Genomic DNA, 10,043 nt, shown 5'->3' with positions numbered 1-10,043 from the left:
TGAATTGTTCAAAGACTTTCCACCATTCATTTGATTAATGTTGCCTTTCCCTAAACATATTTTTCCCTAGCCCAGTAGATTGTAGCTTTTTAGCTAGAGTTCCAAAGGACATTTTGCTTGCAGTTATGAGCGAGCATTGAATCAGGGTGGATTAGGATACTGGAAACAGCTTGAGGCGTCACTACAGACCCGGATTCGATCCCAGGCTGTGTCACAGCCGGCCATGACCGGGAGATGGCACACAATTGGGCCAGCGTCACCCGGGTTAGAGGAGGGTTTGGCCGGCCGGGATTTCCTTGTCCCATCGCACTCTAGCGACTCCTTGTAGTGGGCGCCGGGCGCCAGCAAGCTGACTTCGGTCGCCAGCTGGACGGTGTTTCCTCTGACACATTGGTGCGGCTGGCTTCCGGGTTAAGCGAGCAGTGTGTCAAGAAGCAGTGCGGCTTGACAGGGTCGTGTTTCGGAGGACGCATGGCTCTCGACATTCACCTCTGCCGAGTCCGTAGAGGAGTTGCAGAGATGGTACAAGACTAACTACCAATTGGATATCACGAAATTGGGGAGAAAATGTGGTAAAAGCACACAAAAAAAAAGTGTCTGTTGAAATTAGGATTTATTTTCCCATGGTCAGCATAAACTGGAAGTAAAAAAACATTGTACTGTACAATTAATTTTTCTGCACATCATATTTCTATACTCTTCTATCAACATAAGCTTGCGTGTCACAAAATTTACATTTCATTTAAAGGTGTTTATGACATGTCTGGTAAAATGGTGTCAAAGTTCATTGTAATGTCTGGTTCTTCACATACTGAGAACAGCTGAAAGGATCCGTCACCATATCAAAAAAATTATTTGAAAATCTCTGCCAGAATAACATTTCTGTACAGTACTCGAAAGTGTCAACTCAAACACTATGTATAGAAATAAAAAATAAAAAACAATTTCAGCAGGAGTCAAGTTCATGTCGCTTCTTCCAACTCAAATCTGGTGATTCTACAGTAGTGTGGGGGCTCAGATCATGTTTCCCTGCAGAGAAGACTGTCCACTAATCAATTGAAAGTTGTGTGGAGTTGGAGACCCATGTAATTGACTGTGTGAATCCAGAGTGTAAAGGGAATATTGTCGTGAATGTCTGGCAGAGGTTATTTGGGTTCACAGGGTAGATACATTTTCAGCTGTGGTAGAGGAAACCATGTGATGATTGCATCAGTCTTGAGGAGCTCATGCCTGGGCAGGTAAAAGTGGGATAGTCAGTCTGGAACATGCTTGAGGAGTTCAGGGCTGAGCTGAAGTTAGAGGATAGGTAGGCAGACATATAGGTCATCAGTCTGGGCAGGGCTGGCTAGGGACAGCGTCAGAGCTGGGAGGTAGTGGGACCCGCTGCTCGTCCATCCTGTTGGCCTGGGATCGCAGGATGAGGCTTAAGAAGTCCTCGTCTGGGACAGTAGAACCTCTAGTGGGGAGAGGGGGCGCTGTACACCGCTGGTCATTCAGTCTAGAACCCTACACAGGCACATCGGAACAGACCAGATTTTGATCTCAAATCAATAGTGTCAGTCAAAATTTCTGAAATAGTATTTTTCAATAAATTTGGTCCATGAGTTACAATTCATCATCTTTACAATAGGTACTAAGGTGTAAGCAAATTAGGCTTTTACTAACTTCTGAATAGTAAAGTCATTTTCAGTGAACCAGCCTACTGTTGGCTATGTCTTGATTACCTGGCACTTGACTAGCATGTCGAAGAAAACATCATCAGCCTGAGGCTGGTCAGCACTGGTCATCAGGGGACTGATCATGGTGGGGGGGCTGAGGGAATGATTGGAGGTGCACAGACGTAGACCGGGGAAGCTGCTGCCCACGCTGGCTCTCTGCTCGTCCAGCCGACGGCCCTGGGAGGTGGCCAGCAGGTCCAGGAAATGCTCAGGCTCCAGGTTGGCCTCGCACACGGAAGTAGTTACTTGAGGTAGCAGAGGACAGGGAGGAGAGGAAGGGGTGATAAAGGAAGGAGTAGTTTCAGTTCAGCCTGAAAGCTACATCTCCTTTGCCAAAGCAATATTTTTTTTATTATGAACTCAAAATTCAAGGAGGAAAATCACAAGTACATGAGCTCCTACCACCAGTGAATAGGATAAGGAAGGCACGTACAGGAAAGGCATTGGACGATGCGTAGGTCACAAAGTGCCAACCAGGCACATTGGTAGACATGGCATGCAGATGGGGGGGGGGCGAGACTAACTTACATTTCCTCATGGCTACGGGCGGGGTGGTACAGAGAGAGGGGTCGGTGAGACTGCTCTGGTCGTCCAATAAGGAGCATCTTTGGTCTTCCATTCTGCTGCCCTGGAAGCGACTTAGGAGGTCGAAGAAGCCTTCATCACCCAGAGTGTCAGAACCTCCAATCTACAGGAGAAAAGAGGCACAAAACTCCCACTAAAACAACCAGAAAAGTCTCAGATAGTAATAATAGCCTTTTTATGGTTGCCATTATAAGACAAGAATGCTACAATAGACTGCACAACATGACCAGCCTCCATGTTATCTACTGTAGTTAAACCCAAGTATGCAGTTGAACCCGTAGGAATGCATTTAAAATAATAGCAATAGACCAATTATATGATTTATCTTTATATGATTACGCTACTATGTAGGCCTATCTCTATGGTTGAAGCTACCTTGGCTTCTGACTTCTGTGTGTCCGTCTCTGGGGCTGTGGGTTTGTTGCTGGCGTCCTGGAGAACTCCGTCTCTGGTAGGAGAGCTGTGCTTCTTGTGTTTCTTCCCTCTGAGCCGGTTGATAAAGAACAGCTTGGAGGAGGCCTTGGCCATGCTGGATTTAGGATTAGGAGGCCTGAACACGCCTTCGTCCCAGTTCTGTTGTAAGGGCAGTACATGAAGACAAGAGTACCGGTACATGAAAAGAAACATGGAGGATAGGGGATTGATAGGTGGTGTGTGTAGGCAGTTTAGTTTAGACGTCACCATCGCTATGTAAATCAATAAAAACGAAATTTACATTCACTACCGTTCAAGGTTTGGGGTCACTAAGACGTTTCCTTGTTTTTGAAAGAAAAGCAATTTTTTATCCATCAAAATAACATCAAATTGATTAGAAATACAGTGTAGACATTGTTAATGTTGTAAATGACTATTGTAGCTGGAAAAGGCTGAATATTAATGGAATATCTACATAGGCGTACAGAGGCCCATTATCAGCAACCATCACTCCTGTGTTCCAATGGCACGTTGTGTTAGCTAATCCAAGTTTATAATTTTAAAAGGCTAATTGATCATTAGAAAATCATTTTGCAATTATGTTAGCACAGCTGAAAACTGTTGTGCTCATTAAAGAAGCAATAAAACTGGCCTTCTTTAGACTAGTTGAGTATCTGGAGCACCCGCATTTGTGGGTTCGATTACAGGCTCAAAATGGCCAGAAACATAGACCTGTCTTCTGAAACTCGTCAGTCTATTCTTGTTCTGAGAAATGAAGGCTGTTCCATGCGAGAAATTGCCATGAAAATGAAGATCTGGTACAACGCTGTGTACTACTCCCTTCACAGAACAGCGCAAACTGGCTCCAACCAGAATAGAAAGTGGAGTGGGAGGCCCCGGTGCACAACTGAGCAAGAGGACAAGTACATTAGAGTGTCTAGTTTGAGAAACAGACGCCTCACAAGTCCTCAACTGGCAGCTTCGTTAAATAGTACCCACAAAACACCAGTCTCAACGTCAACAGTGAAGCGGTGATTTCGGGATGCAGGCCTTCTAGGCAGAGTTCCTCTGTCCAGTGTCTGTTCTTTTGCCCATCTTAATCTTTTTATTGGCCAGTCTGAGATATGGCTTTTTCTTTGCAAAAAGGACATTTCTAAGTGACCCCAAACTTCTGAACGGTAGTGTAAATCAATACAATAGTAACATGACGGATAGGGGGTGTTCCTGCTCATAAGCATATGTAAATGTCTTAATATGCATGTGTACTGTACATATTTTTGTACCCACCTCCACAGTTTTTTCAGGACTCAGTCCTACCACCTCCAAGTTCTCCATACTGTTCCTCCTTCCTTCTGACTTAACGCCTGAAACGAACACATCAGAAGTCGGTGTGTGTGCCATATGTATCCATTTGCATGTGTCACTTTGCCAGGCTTGCACCTGGACTGACTTCGAACTGCAGATTTGTGTAAGGTTCAGAATAATGAGTTCAAATGGAATAATGGTTATTTATAATAATAACGCCATTTAGCAGACGCTTTTATTCAAAGCGACTTACAGTACTGTGTGCATACATTTTCGCATGGGTGGCCCCAGCGGGAATCAAACCCACGATCGATGTTGCAAGCGCCATGCTCTACCAACTGAGCCACTAAAATCAATATATATAGTACATCATAATAATGATAATACTGTAGCATTGTTACTGGTAGGACGGTAAGGACTTGTACCTGGTAAGGTATTCTGCTTCCTGAGGTTCTCAGTCAGAACAGAGCTGTTGCTGTTAAAGTTGGAGCTGCTGTTGGTGTTGAGGCTTGAGCTTGGGTTCTGACCCAGAACCAGCAATAACTTCAGGTCTGACAAGTTCATCCTGGCTGTTGCCTCGCTATTTTTGTCTCCAGTCTGGACCAAATACAGGATGAGAAGTGTATTAGAAAAGAAAACAAAAAACTGAGAACTGCATAAGAACACAACTCGAACACAGCTGGGGAATAATCTGGCCATATAGAGAGTCGAGGTGTTGTTGTCCTCACCCCTCTCCTCGGTACCGGAAGAGATTGCCTCATTTGTTTTATTCATACGGAATTCCTAGAGTTGTGACTTATCAGTTAATTCCATGTAGCAAGATCTGACTAGATGACAGGTAATAATAACATGCATTAGATAGGGAGGTGGAGTAAACATTGACCAGGCAGTACACCTCTATGGATATCTCCAGATGTTTCTCAGCAAAGTGAATGGCATCCTGATGATTCCCCAGGGCCGTGTGAGCATTTCCTAAACTCCAGCACGCTCTTCCCTCCCCGACTCTGAACAAACACAGAAGGACAGACAGAAGGGAGATTGAGTAATTGCCAACTCAGAAAGTACACTTCCCTACTGTGAACACTTTGCATAAGTCTTTTGAACAATGCATGTCTTAGGCAAAGAAGAACATTGGTCTCTAGAGCCATCAGAACTCATAATTAAAGAAGATGGTCACGATCATACACGATCGACAACCATGAGCAACCAAGTATTGTAAGTGTGTGTACCTGTCCTTGAGCTCACGTGCGATGATGAGGTGTTTGATGTGGTAGTCGATGGCTCTCTCGTAGTCGTGCAGCAGTGTGTAGGTGTTCCCCAGGCTGTAACAGGCCTGAGCCTCCACAGCCTTGTCCTTCAGCAACCTGGCCAGCTGCAGAGTCCTCCTGGGGGGCAGAGGTCAAGGGATGATAAGGAAGAGGTCACCAGAAACTAATCTTGCTTGCCCCCAACTGTGGGGCTTTGGTAAGAGATTTCCAGAAACATTTTCACTTATAATTCCTCCCCACACTTTCCCCCCTTTTTTGTTTTTATTCTTTCACACATCCAAACATACATGTACTAACTTGGCAGTAGTGTCTGAGACATCCCTGGGCCTTTGATGGTCAATTGGTCTAAGGAAGTAAGTCCACTCACTTGTAATGTTCAGCTGCCACTCCAAACTGGCCCAGGAAGATGTAGGCGTTCCCTAGGTTACAGTAGGCCCTCCTCTCAGCCGCCCTGTCCCCAAACTCCTTAGCGATGAGGAGACGCTTCAAAACAAATCATGGAAGAATTTGAGTGGTCAGAGTGATATGTTCTCTTTTCTACTAAATAAAGTAACGAGAACATATATCATCATACAACAATATTCACACATGCATCATATATATATAAATAAATAAATATATATATATATATATATATAAATTATCCCTGATAGTCATGTACTAAGACTTGTGATGCCACTAATTTAGGGTATGTACCTGTTCATGGGCCCCCACAGTTTTCTGGAAGTTTCCGAGCAGATAGTATGTGTTACCTAGGTTACCATAGGTTCGTCCCTGTGCTGCCCGATCCTCCAAGTCCTTCACAATGGACAGGTTTAATCTATACAATAAACAGACAAAAAAAGTATTAAAAAAAGGTAACATTCACCAAAAGTTATTTATTCGTACACTGTCATTTACTATGTTATTTATCAGCTGACGCCATCATATAAAGTATTAAAAAAGGTCACAGAAATTCACAAAAGTCATACTTATTCACCATTACGCTCTCTTTTACATCATATGCAGACTCCATTATAGAAACCCACTGATTAACTCACTCGTAATACTCTGTGGCTTTGACTAGTGCAAACTTGGCCTCCTCTGAGATTTCTCCTGGCTCCGCTCCAGTCCAGCAGATACTCTTCCCCTTGGAGTAGTAAACGTTGCCAAAATTATACAGCGCTCTGGCCTGCCCAACCTAGACACACAGAGAGGAACAGACCAACACAACCAACATTGTAAATACTTGCCCAGCACACAAAGAGGGTTGGGCGTCAAGCTAGTCTAGACATCAACACATACAGTTGAAGTCAGAAGTTTACATACACTAAGGTTGGAGTCATTAAAACTTGTTTTTCAACCACTCCACAAATTTCTTGTTAACTATAGTTTTGGCAAGTCGGTTAGGACATCTACTTTGTGCATGACACAAGTAATTTTCCCAACAATTGTTTACATTTCACTGTATCACAAATCCAGTGGGTCAAAAGTTTACAAATTGGAAAATTCCAGAAAATGATGTCATGACTTTAGAAGCTTCTGATAGGCTAATTGACAATTTCAGTCAATTGGAGGTGTACCTGTGGATGTATTTCAAGGCATACCTTCAAACTCCACGCCTCTTTGCTTGACATCATAGGAAAATCAAAAGAAATCAGCCAAGACCTCAGAAAAAAAGTCTGGTTCATCCTTGGGAGCAATTTCCAAACGCCTGAAGGTACCACGTTCATCTGTACAAACAATAGTACGCAAGTATATACACCATGGGACCACCTACCCGTCATACCGCTCAGGAAAAAGACGCGTTCTGTACCCTAGAGATGAACGTGCTTTGGTGCGAAAAGTGCAAATCAATCCCAGTACAACAGCAAAGAACCTTATGAAGATACTGGAGGAAACAGGTACAAACTTATCTATATCCACAGTAAAACAAGTCCTATATCAACATAACCTGAATGGCCACTCAGCAAGAAGCCACTGCTCCAAAACCGCCATAAAAAAGCCAGACTACGGATTGCAACTGCATATAAGGACAAAGATCGTACTTTTTGGAGAAATGTCCTCTGGTCTGATGAAACAAAAACATAACTGTTTGACCATAATGACCATCGTTATGTTTGGAGGAAAAAGGGGGAGGCTTGCAAGCCGAAGAACACCATCCCAACCGTGACGCACAGGGGTGGAAGCATCATGTTGTGGGGGTGCTTTGCTGCAGGAGGGATTGGTGCACTTCACAAAATAGACGGCAACATGAGGAAAATTATGTGGATATATTGAAGCAATTTCTCAAGACATCAGTCAGGAAGTTAAAGCTTGGTCGCAAATGGGTCTTCCAAATGGACAATGACCCCAAGCATACTTTCAAAGTTGTGGCAAAATGGCTTAAGGACTTTCAAAGTATTGGAGTGGCCATCATAAAGCCCTGACCTCAATCCTATAGAAAATTTGTGGGCAGAACTGAAAAAGCGTGTGCAAGCAAGGAGGCCTACAAACCTGACTCAGTTACACCAGCTTTGTCAGGAGGAACTTATTGTGGGAAGCTTGTGGAAGGCTACCCAAAACATTTGACCCAAGTTAAACCATTTAAAGGCAATGCTACCAAATACTAATTGAGTGTATGTAAACTTCTGACCCACTGGAAATGTGATGAAAGAAATAAAAGCTGAAGTGAATCATTCGCTCTACTATTATTCTGACATTTCACATCCTTACAATAAAGTGGTGATCCTAACTGACCTAAAACAGGGAATTTTTACTAGGATTAAAAGTCAGGAATTGTGAAAAACTGAGTTTACATGTATTTGGCTAAGGTGTATGTAAACTTCGACTTCAATTGTAATTATTAATCACTTATTCTAGTTCCCCAACTATTTAGTAGTGGAAGAACAAGCTCCCTGTTATGGCCACAACCAGTGGTCTTTCAGTCAGGCACTAAATCTTCATTAAGCAAGGTCTTGATGTTTTGATTGAACGTTTGAATAAGATATTAGTGTTGGAACCAAGATTAGAACAGCATGTTGCTCTCCAGGACCAGGGTTGCTTAGTACTACTCATTACAATCCAAGAATATTATTTACTTGTGTTGGATTCTAGCTTGAAATATACTTATTCATGTTACCATACTAGAACTTATTGATTACGTTACATGTAAGGATGGTATATGTTGAGGTCAATGGAGGGTGGATGAGAACTAGGTGTATGGAAAGTTACTGAGTGAGGAAGGGGGAGTGAATAAAGTTTACATTCTGTCAAAACATGGTATTGTTGGGCCTCCCGAGTGGTGCAGCGTTCTAAGGCACAGGGAATTTTTACTACGATTAAATGTCAGGAATTGTGAAAAACTGAGTTTAAACGTATTTGGCTAAGGTGTATGTAAACTTCGACTTCAATTGTAATTATTAATCACTTATTCTAGCCGTCACCACAGACCCGGGAGCCGTCACCAAAGACCCGGGTTCGATTCCAGGCTGTATGACAACCGGCCGTGATCAGGAATCCCATAGGGCGGCGCACAATTGGCCCAGTGTCATCCGGGTTACGGGAGGGTTTGGCTGGGGAGGCTTTACTTGGCTTATCACGTTCTAGCAACTCCTTGTGGCAGGCCGGGCGACTGCAGGCTGACCGTTCAGTTGAAAGGTGTTTCCTCCGACACATTGGTGCAGCTGGCTTCCGGGTTAAGTGGACGGTTGATAAATAGCGCGGTTTGGCGGGTCATGTTTTGGAGGACGCATGACTCGACCTTCGCCTCCTGAGCCCGGTGGGGAGTCGCAGTGATGAGACGAGATCATAATTGGGGAGAAAAACAGGGGTAAGAGAGATAAAAAACTAAAAAATGTATTGTTAAATCTCATGGCTCCTAAGGAGGGAGGCAAAAGGCAACAGTTTGGTTTCAGTAACTGATAAGGTAGGACAGCCATGGATTAGGGAGGAGTGAGGATTTCGGCGTCAGGTGAAGTGACAAGGAACAGTCCTGTTACACACATATACTTACATGCACATGAAGGTTCTACCAGGAGGCAGGGCCATGACTATACCAGCGAGAGGAACCAATTAAGTTCCTGACTAGCAACAGAGATGTATTGGCTGTCTAGATGTGGAAGGAGTTGACACCCCACCTAGTAAGAGTGTATACATATATGTGCTTGTGTAAACAGGTATTTGTCTTAGCAGCTGTTTGACCCAGTGGGTGAATAAACTTTGTTTGAGCTTTTCTTAGTCATCCGTTTTGAGTTTTTACTCTGTTTAGAACCTAACACTTGTGATTAAATTATTACGTTTGAATGTCTCACCTTATCGTACATCCCTCTGGTAATGTCATAGTGTCTTTGGCAACAGACCACTGCTTCATCAAACCGTCCCAGAACCTTCAGGGTGTTTCCAAGGTTGCCACTGGCTTTTGCTTCTCCAAGTTCATCCCCAATGGTTCTGGAGAGAAATCACATCCAAACACAGAATGAGAAACGTCAATGTTATACTGTACCATGACAGACATTCTTGACCCAGATAAGAGAAATTAGAATTCGTTCCACAAATCAGCATTTGTCTCCCTACTCTAGTAAGGCTCCCATTTGAGGTGATAAATGTTTCATCCCCATGGGATACTGTGACCTGGGTGCTTTGCTTACTTTCTGCCCAAACCAACAAACTGATCACTTGGTCACTTTGCCAGTCCCCCAGCTCTCATTTCTCTAGACCTTCACAGTTCACATGGTCCCATGTGGCTCAGTTCGTAGAGAATGGCACTTGCAACGCCAGGGTTGTGGATTTGATT

The 10,043-nt window shown here is 43.6% G+C and overlaps 1 protein-coding gene across 1 annotated transcript in view; it reads right to left on the bottom strand.

Annotated features, from left to right (window-relative positions):
* Positions 1–596: 596 nt before the first annotated feature.
* LOC120051899 (G-protein-signaling modulator 2-like) overlaps positions 597–10,043 on the bottom strand; it is a 28,512-nt gene continuing 19,065 nt past the window's right edge. The window contains exons 3-14 of the mRNA XM_038998786.1: positions 9,562–9,697; positions 6,331–6,470; positions 5,987–6,110; positions 5,658–5,773; positions 5,252–5,407; positions 4,918–5,026; positions 4,448–4,619; positions 4,005–4,081; positions 2,679–2,876; positions 2,247–2,406; positions 1,725–1,963; positions 597–1,506 (exon numbers count right to left, since the gene is read on the bottom strand). Of these exons, the coding sequence (XP_038854714.1) occupies positions 1,327–1,506; positions 1,725–1,963; positions 2,247–2,406; positions 2,679–2,876; positions 4,005–4,081; positions 4,448–4,619; positions 4,918–5,026; positions 5,252–5,407; positions 5,658–5,773; positions 5,987–6,110; positions 6,331–6,470; positions 9,562–9,697 (1,807 nt within the window). The 3' untranslated portion in view covers positions 597–1,326. The remainder of the gene's footprint in view (positions 1,507–1,724; positions 1,964–2,246; positions 2,407–2,678; positions 2,877–4,004; positions 4,082–4,447; positions 4,620–4,917; positions 5,027–5,251; positions 5,408–5,657; positions 5,774–5,986; positions 6,111–6,330; positions 6,471–9,561; positions 9,698–10,043) is intronic.

Source organism: Salvelinus namaycush, chromosome 8 (genome assembly GCF_016432855.1).
Source record: "Salvelinus namaycush isolate Seneca chromosome 8, SaNama_1.0, whole genome shotgun sequence".
NCBI classification, from domain to species: Eukaryota; Metazoa; Chordata; class Actinopteri; order Salmoniformes; family Salmonidae; genus Salvelinus; species Salvelinus namaycush.
Note: the sequence above shows the minus strand (reverse complement) of the source record. Positions and strands in the feature narration are given on the sequence as shown.